This window comes from Scomber scombrus, chromosome 5, assembly GCF_963691925.1.
Source record: "Scomber scombrus chromosome 5, fScoSco1.1, whole genome shotgun sequence".
In the NCBI taxonomy this organism is placed as follows: domain Eukaryota; kingdom Metazoa; phylum Chordata; class Actinopteri; order Scombriformes; family Scombridae; genus Scomber; species Scomber scombrus.
This window is the reverse complement of record NC_084974.1, coordinates 32,091,678-32,109,155: the sequence shown is the minus strand read 5'-3', so window position 1 is coordinate 32,109,155 and position 17,478 is coordinate 32,091,678. Positions and strand designations below refer to the sequence as shown.

Here is a 17,478-nt window from a genome sequence, read left to right as displayed (position 1 = left end):
AATATTGGATCATTTGAACATTCATTAAAATGAAACCATGTTAGAAGTTTAGAGGGAAAAATCACTATTTGGTGGAGCTGTTAACAACTCATAGACATCTGAAATGTGAGCTGACTACACACTGCTTTTTGTAAACCACTGGTTTCATCTTTAAAGTCCGTGTCAAGTAAGAATAAATGTGTTCTGAGTTTGACATACCACAGGGAAGTGTGTTAACCACCCTGCCAAATTTGAATTATTAAAAAAATCGCCAAATATATTAAATTAGGCTTCAAAGTTGTGTAAATATCAACCTTTTTCCTCTTCTCCCAAACGCTGTGGCAGTGCCTGCTGAGTCCGCTGAAGCCCCGCCCCCTACCGAGTGTCACCTGTCAATCAGTCACCACCTCTACCAGAAACATGGATGCTAGGCCTGAGAGCTTTCTGCTGCTAACTCAGCTGCTAACTCGGCAGCTACCTCAGCTGCTAACTCGGCAGCTAGCTCGGCGGTTAACTCAGCTAACTGTAGACTGTAGTAGTGTGCGCTGAATGTATTTATACCTCTACAGCAGCAGGGACGGGTTTATGCTAAACACTGATTTTCAGACCCGCCCATTAAATCCAGACAGAAATGTTGAAACACAGTTTGTGAATTCAATTCAAATCTAAATGGTTGAAATACTTTTCACACATTTTTTAGAAATACATTTATGACCTATTTAATGTGTTTAGAAGAAAATGTCTGAATTCAGTTTACACAGTCTTCAACAATGTTGTATTTTAAAAGCTTGTTATATTATCCATTGTGTCAAATCTGCATCTGAAAAGTAACTAAAGCTGTTAAATAAATGTAGTGGAGTAGAAAGTACAATATTTCCCTCTGAGATGTAGAAAGTAGCATCACATGGAAATACTACAGTAAAGTACAAGTACCTCAAACTGTACTACAGTAAAGTACAAGTACCTCAAATTGTACTGCAGTAAAGTACAAGTACCTCAAACTGTACTGCAGTAAAGTACAAGTTCCTCAAACTGTACTACAGTAAAGTACAAGTACCTCAGACTGTACTACAGTAAAGTACAAGTACCTCAAACTGTACTTTAGTAAAGTACAAGTACCTCAAACTGTACTACAGTAAAGTACAAGTACCTCAAACTGTACTACAGTAAAGTACAAGTACCTCTAACTGTACTACAGTAAAGTACAAGTACCTCAAACTGTACTATAGTAAAGTACAAGTACCTCAGACTGTACTACAGTAAAGTACAAGTACCACAGACTGTACTACAGTAAAGTACAAGTACCTCAAACTACTACAGTAAAGTACAAGTACCTCAAACTGTACTGCAGTAAAGTACAAGTACCTCAAACTGTACTACAGTAAAGTACAAGTACCTCAAACTGTACTACAGTAAAGTACAAGTACCTCAAACTGTACTACAGTATAGTACAAGTACCTCAGACTGTACTACAGTAAAATACAAGTACCTCAGACTGTACTACAGTAAAATACAAGTACCTCAAACTGTACTACAGTAAAATACAAGTACCTCAGACTGTACTACAGCATTCTTACTTTCATTACTGCACATGAAGAAGTTCAGAGACACAAACAAAGTAAAACTCTGCAGACATTGATTTAAAGTCTTTTATCAGGTTTTACAGGTTCAGGTGAGTCATGATGACGAAATCAAAGAAATGTACACATCAAACATTAGTGTTAGATGGAGCCGAGCGTCCGGCTGCATGCAGTAGACCGAGCCTCTACTCTTCTTCTACTTCTTACGAGGCATCGCGGCGTAGAGCAGCCAGTACACAGAGTAGCAGGTTCCTGCAGACAAGAAACAGAAATAACAAAGATAATATAAGACACTTTTATTTTAGTATCTTTGAGGCTCAACACCTGTTTGTATCTTTACTACTGAGAACAGTTTCACATCAGTTTTTTTTTTCTTTTTGGCTCATTTGTTGTTTTAACCCTTTACATACTGTTCATATTCTGACTCATAATTAGTCTCAGCATCAATTCACATTCATAAATCTCCCATCAGTCTTTAATAAATGCTGTTAATCCTTCAGTGTGATTAATATTATGGGGGAAAATAGACATTCACAATCATTGTTTTATTTGATAGAATATGATGAATACATGATTTTTGAGTTGTTTTTATAAATAAACACAGGTCAAATTTGTACATTTGCATATATTAACCCTCCTGTTGTTCTCGAGTCAAGGGAGGAAGGAAAGGAGGGAGGAAGGGAGGAAGGAAGGAAGGAAGGAAGGAAGGAAGGAAGGAAGGAAGGAGGGAAGGAGCGAGAAAGGAAAAGAGGAAGGGAGGAAGGAAGAAAAGAAGGACAGAGGGAGGGAGGGAGGAAGGAAGGAAGGGAGGAAAGAGAGGAAGGAAAGGAAGAGAGAAGGAGGGAGGGAGGAATGAAGGAACAGTTAAAACAGACGGGGTCAAGTTGACCCGGGAGGACGACACGAAGGTTAAAGTCCGTGTAAAGTATACATAAATATGTGTTCTGAGTTTGACATAACACAGAAAAGTGTGTTGTTAACCACCCTGTCAAATGTGAATGATTAAAAAAATCACCAAATATATGAAATTAGGCTTCAAAGTTGTGTAAAAGTCTGCCTATTTCTCTGCTCCCAAACGCTGTGGGAGTGAAGCCCCGCCCCCTACCAAGTGTCACCTGTCAATCAAAGTCATCACCTCTACCGGAAACATGGACGCTAGGTCTGAGAGCTTTCTGTTGCTAACTCAGCTGCTAGCTCGGCGGCTAACTCAGCTAACTGGCTAACTGTAGACTGTAGTAGTAGTAGTGTGCGCTGAATGTATTTATACCTCTACAGCAGCAGGGGCGGGTTTATGCTCCGGTGTGTAACCGTGCTATTGGTTAACACCGCCGCGTTACGTAACCCAGAGATGTGTAAAGTGAGAACATCTTACCTGCGAGGGTTATCGTCATGGTCATCCGGTACATTATGACGTCAGAGGTTCCTCCCTTGATGTGGACAGGCAACCCATTGTCCGCCTGTAACCACAGAACCAATACCAGTCCTCAGTTCAGCATTTAAAGGATAAGTGAGAGAGGTTGAATCATTCCTCCTGTTCATACGGACCATTACAACATCTCCTTAGTAGTAGAAGTAGTACTTTATGTAGCAGTAGTTGTGGAAGTAGTACTTTTTGTAGTAGTAGCAGTAGTAGTAGTAGTAGTAGTATTAGTAGTACTTTATGTAGTAGTAGTAGTAGTACTAAGTGGAAGTATAGTAACTGAAGACTTTCATACAGCTGAAGCTTCATATTAGTTTCACATCATGTTTTCAACATGTTTCCAGGGTTAGGGTTTGTGATGTTCTGATGCTCGGTATGAACAGGAGGAATCACTACAAGACTGTTGGTTTATTCAGGTTTCAGCAGTCTGAGTCATATTAAAGTGGATATCTGCCACATTGACTGTCTTTATATTATAATAAATGCATGTGAGCCCAATAAGGTCTTAAACTAGTCTCTTCTCTTACCAGGAAGACTTTCTGGGCCTCTGGGACTCTGTTGATCAGCTGTCTGGTCGAGGTGCTGAAGGCACGTCTGGCCAGAAGTGGAACTTTCTGGAAAAAAACAAAACAAAACAAACAGAAATAAGTAAGATAGTGAAATATAAAACCTGTCTGAAGTGCAGCTGCAACACAGAGGAGAGTTTAGAGAAATCTTTGTCTTTTCCAGGATGCATGCAGATTGAATAAATTCTATTTTCACAGTATTTATTTATTTATTTTTAATTTTCAGAGCATTGCGTACAGTCATGTCATTGCCAGTAGTTGCTGTAGAACCAGAATATATTATAATATATTATAAAACAGTCTTGGCATTATCGATACACTTTTAAACCAACTTAACATCAATACCCTTTTTTATTTATTTTTTTCCCTTCCCCTTAAATATTCTAACATGTGTACATATATCTTAATATAAAATATATAGTATTACAATATTACTATGATGTACATATATATATATATATATATATATATATATATATATATATATATATATATATATATATATATAAAAAACATACAAGAAGAATAAAACTAGTAGAGAATATATAAAAATAAAGAAAGAATGGGCATCATATTTAAAAATAAATAAATACAAATTAAAATAAATAAATAAAAATAAATAAATAAAATAAAAATTAAAGTTAAAATAAATAAATAAATAAAAATTAATAAAAATAAATTTAAAAAAATAAAAAATTTATAAAATTAAAATAAATAAATAAATACAATAAAAATACAATAAAAATACAATAAATAATAATAATAAAATATATACACATACGTACATATATCCATATCTATATCTATTCCCTCTCAACAGTTGCATACATACACTCCTGTACATATGCCTGAATACTCATTTACCCGTGTGAATGCTTTTCACAGTATTTTTTACATTATGAAACATCACAGTCTCTATAATTAAAAGGCTGCAACAGTTTAAAAATGGAGAGAAACTGAAAGAGGAAGGGAAAGTGAGCGTGAGGCTCGTATCGTTTCTGTTTTCCGGCTGCTGGGAGCTGATGGCTGCAGCTGTCGTCTCATTGGTTACTGCTGGCTGACTGATGGCAGCAGCTGTCGTCTCATTGGTTACTGCTGGCTGACTGATCGGCAGCAGCTGTCGTCTCATTGGTTACTGCTGGGAGCTGACTGATGGCAGCAGCTGTCGTCTCATTGGTTACTGCTGGCTGACTGGTTGGCAGCAGCTGTCGTCTCATTGGTTACTGCTGGGAGCTGACTGGTTGGCAGCAGCTGTCCTCTCATTGGTTACTGCGGTTTAATGTGGAAACTGAAAACCTCACTCTGTGTTTGCTATTCTTCACATTTTAAACGCTCTTCTCTTTTAGCTGATTTGAAAGTGACTCTGTTCCTTTTTCCGTTACAGCGCAGACGACCAACCGAGTCGGGGTCAGAAAGTCACCTGATAGACGAGCTCCATGCAGAAGACTGTGATTATTGCAGAAGAGATTATTCTACTTTTTAATGATCAATGACTCATTTTAACTCTTCAGCCCAGGAAGCAAAGCAAACATTCTCTGATTTCAGCTTCTTAACCGTCACATTTGACCCATTTTTACATTTGAAGCAGTAAATACACTCTAAATGAGGGGGTTAAACATGCGGCCCGTGGGCCAGAACCGGCCCGTCGAGGGGGAGCAATCCGGCCCACTTTCCTTCCTGTGTTCTTTTTCTTCCTTCCACCTGTCTTTCCTCCCTACCTTCCTGTTTTCCTTTCTTCATTTCTTCCATCTGTCCTTCCTCCCTTTCTTCCTTCTGTCCTTCCTCCCTTTCTTCCTTCTGTCCTTCCTCCCTTCCTTCCTTCTGTCCTTCCTTCCACCTGTCCGTCCTCCGTTCCTTCCTGTCTTCTTTTCCTTCCTTCCTTCCTTCCTGTCTTCTCTTCCTTCCTTCCTTCCTTCCTTCCTTCCTTCCTTCCTTCCTTCCTTCCTCCTTCCTTCCTTTCTTCCTGTCTTCTCTTTCTTCCTTCCTTCCTTCCTTCCTTCCTTTCTTCCTTCCTTCCTTCCATCTTTCCTTCTTTCCTTGACTCGAGGACGACATGAAGGTTAACATATATCAAGTTTAACAGCTGTTCCTAAGAGTTTTAAGTTTCCTGTGTTTGAGGATCGATGCCTATTGAGGTTAAAAGGTGTTTTGTCTCTCATAGTTACGATGTTATCAATAAACTGATGAAGTCTTCATTACTGAGAGTTATAGGAATACAGGGACCAATAAAGTGATGAGTGTTTGTCAGCTTGTCCCAAACCTAACACTGTGTTTATTCTCCTCTATCAATATTAAAGCTTTATCTTGCCAGATTAAACAACATTCTTCCAATTTGGTGAAACACTTTAAATGTGGCTCCGGTTCCATCAGATAGAAATCTGTCCAACGGCATTAAGATGTCAACATGTATTAAGAAGACAAACGTTGCATCATACAGAACTGGATCATAGGTGTGATCAGCGACGCTGTGAGTAGGGGAAAGGTTGCTGAGGCAGGAGCTCAAACATGAGGCCCGTGGGCCAGAAACGGCCCAACAACGTATCCAATCCGGCCCACTTTCCTTGCAGTGGTGTGCAGTCAGGGGCAGCAAGGCTAGCACTGCTAGCACTGTCAAAAATGGGTTTTTTCAGTTTCAAAAATGGGTTCATTCAGAAAACGAATGGTTATATTTTGTGGAGCTCAAATCTCCTATGTCCTATAAACGCATCACAGCTCCTTTCCTCTGCTGGGGCTAGCAGTAGTTGCTTTGCTAGCCTCTGATCGAGCTGGACGCTGCTATTGGCTGCGTAACGTTGAGTGACCGTATCATCAGCCAATCAGATGTTGATGTGTTATTGACAGAACGCCCTAAGTCAAGCAGAGTTTCTGGGCGTCGTCATTCAAATGAGCTCTGCTGATTGGCCCATGGGCAGGTGAGTGATGACGCACTGTTATTCTGGAAAGGTGATGGCGGTTGATTTAACGGCAAGATCGGTAGATAAAGATATGATTGCGGACCTGCTTCGGGTGACTCTTTCATCATGAAGGATCGCAGGATGGATTTCATCTACAAGTCATCGGTGAGTGCTAGTTGTTTTTTTTTAACTTTCTCTGGACCAGATTGGCGCTGCTGTTGGGCTAATCTCTCTCTCTCTCTCTCTCTCTCTCTCTCTCTCTCTCTCTCTCTCTCTCTCTCTCTCTCTCTCTCTCTCTCTCTCTCTCTTTCTCTCTTTCTTTGTGAAGTAAGTTTAGAAGCGTTTTTGGAGCATGTTTGTGTCTGTTATAGAAATTTATTTTATTTGTGAAGTGATTTAGAAGTTTCCTCTAAGAGCAGTCGGGCAGTATGTTGTGTCACATGGTATGTATATTGTAAAGTGTGCAGTGACCTAAGGGAAGATGATCTGATGGTGATGCTGCACAGTGGTGTCTTGATGCTTTGCGGATGTTGATCAGCTGTCATGTTAGTGTCGATTAAGCGCTGTTGCAACAATACTTTCTTTTGGGGCAGGGGCGGGGGTGTGTGGGGGGGGGGGGGGGGGGGGTGCGGGGGTTCCATCAGATGGAAATCTGAACCGGAGCCACATTTAAAGTGTTTCACCAAATTGGAAGAATGTTGTTTAATCTGGCAAGATAAAGCTTTAATATTGAGAGAGGAGAATAAACACAGTGTTAGGTTTGGGACAAGCTGACAAACACTCATCACTTTATTGGTCCCTGTATTCCTATAACTCTCAGTAATGATGACTTCATCAGTTTCTTTAATGACCGTTTAACCTCAATAGGCATCGATTTATCCTCAAACACAGGAAACTTAAAACTCTTAGAAACAGCTGTTAAACTTGATATATGTTAACCTTCCTGTTGTCCTCCCGGCTCAAATTGATCCCGTCTGTTTTGACTGTTCCTTCTTTCCTCCCTTCCTCCCTCTTTCTTTAATTTTTCCTTCGTTCTTCCCCTCCTTCCATATTTCTTTCCTCACTTCCTTCCTTACTCCTTTCCTTCCTTCCTTCCTTCCTTCCTTCCTACCTTCCTCCCTCCCTCCTTACTCCTTTCCTTCCTTCTTTCCTTCTTTCCTCTTTTCCTTCCTCCCTCCCTCCCTCCCTCCTTCCTTCCTTCCTTCCTTCCTTCCTTCCTTCCTTCCTACCTTCCTCCCTCCCTCCTTACTCCTTTCCTTCCTTCTTTCCTTCCTTCCTCTTTTCCTTCCTTCCTCCCTCCCTCCCTCCTTACTCATTTACTTCCTTCCTTCCTTCCTTCCTCTTTTCCTTCCTCCCTCCCTCCCTCCTTACTCCTTTCCTTCCTTCCTTCCTTCCTTCCTCCTTTCCTTCCTCCCTTCCCTCTCTCCTTACTTCTTTCCTATTTTCCTCCTTTCCTTCCTTCCTTCCTTCCTTCCTCCTTTCTTCCCTCCCTCCCTCCTTACTCCTTTCCTTCCTCCCTTCCTTCTCTCCTTACTTCCTTCCTCTTTTCCTCCTTTCCTTCCTTCCTTCCTCCCTTCCTTCTTCCTCCCTTCCTTCCTTGACTCGAGGACAACAGGAAGGTTAAGGTTCTTTCAGACTCCATCCTAGTCAGTGTTTCCCTCAGTCAGCCCTTCTTTATTAGATATGATCAGTAACAGACAGTCTTTACTCTTGATTCAGAGGTTTTAGCCAACTATAGACCTGCTGTATATCTAACCTCCTCTTTCAGTTGCCAATCAGATGTGTGACTTGCTACATCAATAGTTTATTTGAGGATTTTCGGTTTTCGGCACCATTGACCATTCTATCAAAAGGCCACCAGGGGGCGACCGTTCTGGCGTCAAAAGGACTTCCGTCTCTATACAAGTCAATGGAGAATTCACCAACTTCTCACTTGATTTCTAACCTCAGTAAACGTTTTCAAAATGTGTTTATGGTCTCAATCGCTAGTTTAAAGCCTTCTTCAATGCAGTATGATGTTCATTTGGGACATTTTGGCCTCCCTGATTTTATATGTGACGATAAAGCAGGGTATGCATTAGGGCGTGGCTACGTGGTGATTGACAGGTTGATTGGTTCACAGGTTCAGGAGGGCGCCTCATGCTCCTCCTGATGCCCATATAAGTAGAATCCCTGTTTTTATTTTTCCCAGCATGCACCTGAAATTTGTATGTGGCCCTTGAATGAAGATTAGTTTGACTCCCCAGCTCTAAATACTTCTTACTTTTAAATTTGACGACTTCTCCTTTAAAACATTTAAAAAGAGTCTTTTTCCAAACAGTTTTCTGTGGACTCATTATCTGTTTGGCACAGTACAGGAGGGAAGGAAGGAAGGAAAAGAAGATAGGAAGGAAGACAGGAAGGAAGACAGGAAGGAAGGAAGGAAGGAAGGAAGGAAGGAAGGAAGGAAGGAAGGAAGGAAGGAAGGCAATAAGACAGGAAGGAAGGATGGAAAGAGGGGAAAGGTAAAAGGAAGGAAGGAAGGAAAGAAGGAGGGAAGGAAAGAAGGAAAAGAAGATAGGGAGGATGAAGGAAGGAAGGAAGGAAATAAGACAGGAAGGAAGAATGGAAAGAGGGGAAAGGTAAAAGGAAGGAGGGAAGGAAGGAAGGGAGGGAGGGAGGACGGAAGGAAGGAAATAAGATGGCGCTGCTCAGATCTGATACTATTGGCCTCCGAGCAGCAGTCCACAAACCAATGGGTGACATCACGGATGTTACGTCCATTTCTTATATACAGTCTATGGTTTTTACAAGCTGAAAAAAGTTAAAACAGAACAGAACAGAACAGAATGTAAAGGGTTAAATAAAGTCCTAATGACACAATCTGTGTTACAGAAAGTGTTCAGCTGTCTGTCTCTTTAACTCTCTGCCTGACTTTCCTTTACTGCTGGAACAAGGTCACATCAGGTCGCTGAGCGCAGCCATGACGGTGTGTGTGTGTGTGTGTGTGTGTGTGTGTGTGTGTGTGTGTGTGTGTGTGTGTGTGTGTGTGTGTGTGTGTGTGTGTGTGTGTGTGTTATAAATAAACATAAACAGCCTGCAGTGGATCAACCACAGATCATCTGTAAGCTTTAACTCCGTTGACTGTTACAAACAGAGAAACTGACAAACTGAGGATAAACTGGCCAAATATAAAACACATTTTATGATTCTTTGGAAAAAAGTAATTGTATCCCCACATGGCAGATAGAAATGTTGGTTTTTCAGCCATGCAGACAGAAGATTTCCACAATTTATCATTGTTTAGTTTCTGTCCTCAGAACTGTTTCCAATCACACTCATAAAAATGTTTGATTTTATCTCCAAATATTCACATAACATGATCGATTCTCTGGAAATTCGGTTAAAAGCTGCATCGTACTATTTTCTCATTTGCTCTAAATATAAAAAAGAGTCATTAAATAAAGATTTTAAACATCTGATTAAAAACCACAAATGTTTTTGTTAAATAAATTAAATTAATTCAGTTACAGAGCTTCAGTTTTATCTTTTAGCTTCTTTAGCGCTACAGCTGTCATTGTCCTTTTTATTAAAGGCTTTTTTCAATGGTCCAAAAAGACTGAAAACAGGAAAAGACTTTAACTACATCTCAGTTTGTGAGTATTAACCATAGACTGTATATAAGAAATGGACGTAACATCCATGACGTCACCCATTGGTTTGTGGACTGCTGCTCGGAGGCCAATAGTTTCGGATCTGGGCGGCGCCATCTTGAAAATTTCAGGTGCATGCTGGGAAAAATAAAAACATGGATTCTACTTATATGGGCATCAGGAGGAGCATGAGGCGCCCTCCTGAACCTGTGAACCAATCAACCTGTCAATCACCACGTAGCCACGCCCTAATGCATACCCTGCTTTATCGTCACATATAAAATCAGGGAGGCCAAAATGTCCCAAATGAACATCATACTGCATTGAAGAAGGCTTTAAACTAGCGATTGAGACCATAAACACATTTTGAAAACGTTTACTGAGGTTAGAAATCAAGTGAGAAGTTGGTGAATTCTCCATTGACTTGTATAGAGACGGAAGTCCTTTTGACACCAAAACGGTCGCCCCCTGGTGGCCTTTTGATAGAATGCAGTTTTAAGTTACTTCTGCGTTGGCGTCATTTCAGAGGACCGGAACTCCCTGCCTGATTTATACTTCAACTTTATTGTTGTGTTTTTAGCTCTTAGAAAGACTCACGAACAATAGAAAGTGGTAGAATTTGTTAAAATGTGAAAATAAACATATGAATAAACTTGCACACATTCTTTTTTTGTGGACCCAGCATCAAATTTCTGCTTTTAAATCAATTTTGAGAGAATATATTAGAGGATTATGGCAAAAATGTCTAAGTGGTGTAACCATAAAAACTTTGTACCAAATAATTCAACTTGCTTAAAAACAGTAAATTGTCAATAAAACACCATATCAACTAGTTTGGCATGATCTTACATTATAACTTTTATATGTAATATGTATCATTCTTTTGTGGTTACACCATTTGACATTTTCAGGAGCATTCAGTCTTACTTTTGGTAAAAAATGGTGCAAATGTCATTTCAAATGATATAAAACCAACAAAAATACTAAATGTACATTTTAACAAACTGATGCTGCTTTTAAATCTAGTTTAACTGATTTTTAATTGCTCATCACTGAACCTTAAAGGCCCAGAAAAACTCAACACTCAAGAACATTAAGAAGAAAATAAAGACGGTTTTAACTTTTGATCATTTTCTACTTTTTTAACCCTCCTGTCGTCCTCCCGGGTCAAATTGACCCTATCTCATTTGACTGTTCCTTCTTTCCTTCCTTCCTCCTTCTTCCTCCCTTCCTTCCTCTTCCTTCCTTCCTTCTTCCTTCCTTCCTTCCTTCCTTCCCTTCCTGTCCTTCCTTCCTCCTTTCCTCCTTCCTTCCTTCCCTCCTCCCTCCTTCCTTACTCCTTTTTCCTTTCTTCCTTCCTTCCTTCCTTCCTTCCTTCCTCTTGTCCTTCCTTCCTCCTTTCCCTCCTTACTCCTTTCCTTCTCCTTCCTTCCTTCCTTCCTTCCTCTGTCCTTCCTTCCTCCTTTCCCTCCTTACTTCCTTTCCTTCTTCCTTCCTTCCTCCTTCCTTCCTTCCTTCCTTCCTTCCTTCCTTCCTTCCTTCCTTCCTTCCTTCCTTCCTTCCTTCCTTCCTCCTGTCCTTCCTTGACCTGAGGACAACATGCTGCAGGACTTTAACTTCCTCTTTTTGTTCCCTGTAAATGAGTAAAAACGTACTTTCTCGTACTTCTTGCAAACTTTCTCTTCTGCAACATGTAGGCCTGTGTGTGTGTGTGTGTGTGTGTGTGTGTGTGTGTGTGTGTGTGTGTGTGTGTGTGTGTGTGTCCTCTGTGTACGTGCAACAGGTCATGTGAGGGCGAGCCTGCATGTTGTCAGTATAGATGTTTATATATAGATCAGATCTTTACCTCGTCTGACACCGTGAACACAAACACTCGGCTGCTGTTAAACTTTTTACGCTTCTGTCCCTTCAGAGTACAAAGGTCACCCTCCCGTATTTCCCTCTGACACACAAACACAATCTGCTCTGTCCTTCTTTTTTTTTTATATATATATCTCCACATCGTCTTAAATTTCTTCCTTCTAGAAGCTAAAAGAGTCAATTTGAGCCCAAAAAAAGAGAGAAAACAGGAGTAGTTACCAGCAGGCGATTCATGTCTGTGGCGTTGTGAAGACGAGCTGCAGATTTCCCTTCACCCTGACAAGGACACACACACACACAACTACACACACACCAACTACACACTCAGTATAAAAGTATCTGAATCTCAGCCAAACTATGGTCAGCTGTGAAGGCCAAACTGTGTCTGCCTGGCAAAGCAAAGACTCACAGTTATTATGAACCACTGATCCATACGCAAAACTCTCTTTATATTCTACTTTATTATTTTATTACTTTTATGTTTCCTTCCTTCCTCTTTCCTTATTTCCTCCCCTCCCTTCATTCCTTCCTTCCTCCCTTCCATCCTTCCTTCCTTCCTTTCTTCCTTCCTTCCTCCTGTCCTTCCTTCCTTCCTTCTTTACTCCCCTCCCCTCCCTCCTTACTCCTTTCCTTCCTCATTCCTTCCTCCTTCCTTCCTTCCTCCTGTTCCTCCTTCCCCTTTCCTTCCTCCCTTCATTCCTTCCTCTCCTTCCTTCCTCCCTTCCTTCCTTCCTTCCTTCCTTCCTTCCTCCTTCCTTCCCTTCCTTCCTCCTTCTCCTTCCTTCCTCTTCCTTCCTCCTCCTTCCTTCCCTTCCTTCCTTCCTCCTCTTTCCTTCCTTCCTTCCTTCCTTCCTTTCCTTCCTTTTCCTTCCTCTTCTTCCTTTCCTCCCCTCCCCTCCTTCCTCCTTCCTTCTCCTCCCCCTTTCCTTCCTTTCCTTCTCCCTTCCTTCCTCCCTCCTTCCTTCCTTCTTCCTTCCTCTTTTCCTTTCTCCTCCCTTCCTCCTTCCTTCTTTCCTCCCTCCCTCCCTCCTACCTTCTTTCCTTCTTTCTTTCCTTCCTTCCTTCCTTCCTTTCCTTCCTTCCTCCCTTCCTTCCTTCCTCCCTCCTTTCCTTTTCTTCCTTCCTTCCCCCCTTACTTCCCTCCTTCCTCCCTCCCTTCTTCCTTCCTTCCTCTTTCCTTTCCTTTCCTCCCTTCCTTCCTCCCTTCTTCCTCCCTTCTTTCCTTTCTTCCTTTTTCCTCCCTTCTTTCCTTCCTCTCTCCTTTCCTTCCTTCTCTCCTCCCTTCCATCTTTCCTCCCTTACTTCCTTGACTCGAGAGGACAACAGGAGGGTTAAAGTCCTGAAATCAATCTTGAATAAAAACTAAAAGTACAGAAACATCAACATTGAAGCATGCCCACCAAAACAAACACTCATCGTGCAAAAAGGACAATTTCAGTTTCAAGTTTGTTTAATTGTGATTCCACCAGTTTGGCACTGGGACGTAGATAATATTAATTCAAGATAAGTAAGATTGTTTCCAATGAATTACAGCTCATCCACATTGTTCTGGGAATGAAAACAAGTTTTGTGCCACTAATATAAACACGCATCTCTTCCTGTCTTTGTTCATATTGCTCTGTTAGCTGTTGTGACTCATAAACAGTGATGTGTGGACTGATGTTTTCATTGTGTTCAGCTTCAGCTTTGAGTGGGTAAACTTTTATAAATGTCTTTGATACATTATGAGCAAATATTTGACATTATTTTGCAAAAACAGTAAAAAACTGATTAGCAATGACATTTGGTTTATAATAAGAAATAAATAAGGACTGACCACAGGGGGCCGCGGCTCTCCTGCAGTGTTCCTGTCAGCACAGGACAATGTGAAGCTGTCCAGCTGGAAACATGAGAACACAGCGGCCCCTCGCTTCATTCTGAGTGTGTAGCTGCAGTCGTAAGTAATTCAACTTGTTGTCCGGTGAGGAGAACTGATGGATGGCCGGCTGGTTTGGGTTAATACATTATAATTTATTAGTTTAAAGGGGACATGTCACACTTTTTGTTTGTTCCATAGGTGTGGTTGCTAGGGTTGTTCCTAAGGTGGTTGCTAAGATGGTTTCTAAGGTGGTTGCTAAGATGGTTTCTAAGGTAGTTGCTAAGGCGTGGTTGCTAGGGTTGTTCCTAAGGTGGTTGCTAAGATGGTTTCTAAGGTGGTTGCTAAGATGGTTTCTAAGGTGGTTGCTAAGGCGTGGTTGCTAGGGTTGTTCCTAAGGTGGTTGCTAAGATGGTTTCAAAGGTGGTTGCTAAGGCGTGGTTGCTAGGGTTGTTCCTAAGGTGGTTGCCAAGATGGTTTCTAAGGTGGTTGCTAAGGCGTGGTTGCTAGGGTTGTTCCTAAGGTGGTTGCTAAGATGGTTTCTAAGGTGGTTGCTAAGGCGGTTGCTAAGGTGGTTCTAAGATGGTTCCTAAGGCGGTTTCTAAGGTGGTTCCTAAGGTGGTTGCTAAGATGGTTTCTAAGGCGGTTTCTAAGGCAGTTTCTAAGGTGGTTCCTAAGGTGGTTGCTAAGATGGGTTCTAAGGTGGTTGCTAAGGCGGTTGCTAGGGTTATTCCTAAGTGTGGTTGCTAAGATGGTTTATAAGGTGGTTGCTAAGGTGGTTACTAAGGTGGTTCCTAAGGCGGTTTCTAAGGTGGTTGCTAAGGCGGTTTCTAAGGTGGTTGCTATGGTGGTTCCTAAGGTGTTTCCCAAGGTGGTTACAAAGGTGAATCCTAAGATGGTTGCTAAGGTTGTTGCTAAGGTGGTTCATAAGGTGGTTCCTAGGTTGTTGCTAAGGTGGTTCATAAGGTGGTTGCTAAGGCGGTTGCTAAGGTGTTTCCACTCTCATATCTCAGATGTGATTCAGCTCCAACATGCAAAGATATTCAGTAGAGACACAGAATATTAATATAGAGATGGAGATGTGAAGAATATGAGTCATTTAAAGTCAGTAAAGCTGTGACATAAATGTAATAAAGTACTTTCACTGTGAGTTAAAGGTGGAATTACAGTTCTCTAAACACACGTAAATGTCTCTGTGAAGCAGGTTTGTTGACGTCCAGCCTGCAGAAACACGTTTAAACCTCCTTCAGTCTGGAGCCGGCTCTTACTAACATTAACCTTACCTTACCTTTTTAAGGTGGACAGCGTCAGACATCATGTGACAGCAGCAACGCTCACATGTAGTAATATTAGACAGTTGACAGTTGTAATGAATCCTTATTATTACTTATATTAAGTAAATGAAGAGTAACTAAATGATCATATAGCAGCAGGTTACAGGAACAGATTGTTCTCTGAACACCTGCAGCTGAGGAGGAACTGCTTCCTCTCTGGAGTTTCACTTCCTGTTTGTGTGCTGTGAAGCAGAGTGAAGCAGCAGCAGCAGCTCAGTGCAGCAGCAGCAGCTCTACGTTGAGTTTCACCTTCTGGAAACTCTTTATTTTATAGTTGATCTGTTTATTTGCGTATCATTTCATACAGGAAATACAGCTCAAAGTGCTTTTTAGTGATGTATGTATTGTATTTGTATGAAATCCTTCAGTGATAAACAGCTTCACTACCAGCTACTCCTACTTCCTTCAACATCTCGAGTATTATTATATTTTATGAGATTAATACATTTTTAGAGATTTTTCCATTAAATATTTTATCTCTGTATATTAATATGTGTTGTATATGTTTACAGTAATATGTAACGTTAATAGTGTATTATATATTATATTATATATATATAATATAATATATAATATATTATTATTGTTGTTATTTAGAGATGCACCAATTACTTAATCAAGAGAAATGTAATTATCATTATCATAATTGTTGTTATTATTATTAATAATAACAAAACTATTAATATTATTATTATTGGTGTTGTTGTTACTATTATTATTATTATTATTATTATTTTAATAATTTAAAACATTATTGAAATAATAAAATATAATAAATATTAAAATATTGTTACAATTAATAATAATTTAATTATAATACTAATTTTATTTTGTATGTATTTAATTATTAATCAATGTATTATTATATTTATTATTTTGTTATTATTATTTTAATAATAATAAAATAATACTAATAATAAAATAATTGCTAATTATTATAATTATTATTAATAATATTAATAACACACACTTAATTAATAATAATAATGTATTAGTATTATTATTAATACTACTACTACTTTTAATAATAATAATAATAATAATAATAATAATAATAATATAAACATGTAGAATATTTAAGCATCAGCATAGATTTTGATAGTTTTCTCTACATTTTATATTATTTGCAACATTCACCATGGTCAGGTCCGCTCAGGTCAGTTATATATCATATGTTTACCTTTTAAACCATCATAATGTAATCATAATGAATTGTGTCATTAGAACAGTACGATGAGCTCGGTTCTGCCCCTGCTGGTGAGTCTGAGTCCTGCGGTTCTGCTTCTCTTCCTGCTTCCTCACATCAGCTTCACTCAGCATGAAGACCACTGGAGCTCCAGTGCCACCACAACTGCTCCTGGAAATGCCTCCTGTTTCACCCTGCAGTGGCCCGGGGGCTTCTGCCAGGTGAGCTTCATCTTCATCATCACCATCACTATCATCATCATCATCTTCATCATCATCATCAGCAGCAGCATCATCATGTTTAACTTGAGCATAACTAAAGATTCATTCACAATGTTAACGTATAGGATACAGAGGAGGAAGTAAGAAGGAAAGGAGGAAGTAGAGAAGGAAAGGAGGTAGGAGAGAAGGAGAGGAGGAAGTAAAGAAGGAAAGAAGGAAGTAGAGAAAGAGAGGAAGGAGTAGACAAGGAGAGGAGAAAGTAGAGAAGGAGAGGAGGAAGTAGAGAAGGACAGTAGGAAGTAAGTAGGAAAGAAAAGTGGATGTAGGAAAGGAAAGGAGGAAAGAAAGAAGAAAAGAAGTAAGTAAAACAAGAAAGGAGGATGGATCAAAGGAGAGGGTAAGTAGAAAGGAAAAGGTGAAAGTTGGAGAGTGGAGAGAAGGCAGGAAGGAAAGGAGGAAGTAAGGAAGGAAAGGAGGAAGTAAGGAAGAAAAGGGGAGGAAGGAAAGGAAAGGAGGAGGCAGGAAAGAAAAGGGAGAGGTACAGGAAAGGAGAGGAGGGGTAAGGAAAGGAAAGGAGGAGGTAGGAAAGAAAAGGAGGAGTAAGGAAAGGAAAGGAGGAGTAAGGAAAGGAAAGGAGAAGATAGGAAAGGAAAGAAGGAGGTAGGAAAGAAGGAGGTAGGAAAGGAAAGGATTAAAAACAATAATCATGTGTGAAGCAGAGTTTATATATTAATGAAAAAAGTTAGCATGAATGCGAGAACATAATAATATAAACAACTACAATTATACAATAAAAAGGCTAAACGATTAAAATAGATAATAATAAGAGGATAGAATATAATAAAAGCATCACTAACATCACTTCCTGTCTCACTTCCTGTCTCACTTCCTGTCTGTCCTTCAGTCTCTGAACAAGGAGTCTGAGTGCAGGATTCCTCAGAACATCAACAG

At 40.1% G+C, this 17,478-nt stretch overlaps 1 protein-coding gene across 1 annotated transcript; it reads right to left on the bottom strand.

Annotated features, from left to right (window-relative positions):
* Nucleotides 1-1,614: 1,614 nt before the first annotated feature.
* Nucleotides 1,615-12,276, bottom strand: LOC133980074 (cytochrome c oxidase subunit 7A2, mitochondrial). The gene is made up of 4 exons (XM_062418645.1): nt 12,151-12,276; nt 3,507-3,593; nt 2,932-3,016; nt 1,615-1,811 (listed from the first exon to the last, which is right to left on the bottom strand). Exons 1-4 carry the CDS (start codon nt 12,163-12,165, stop codon nt 1,756-1,758), a joined length of 243 nt encoding a protein of 80 aa, XP_062274629.1. The 5' UTR covers nt 12,166-12,276; the 3' UTR covers nt 1,615-1,755.
* Nucleotides 12,277-17,478: the final 5,202 nt, after the last annotated feature.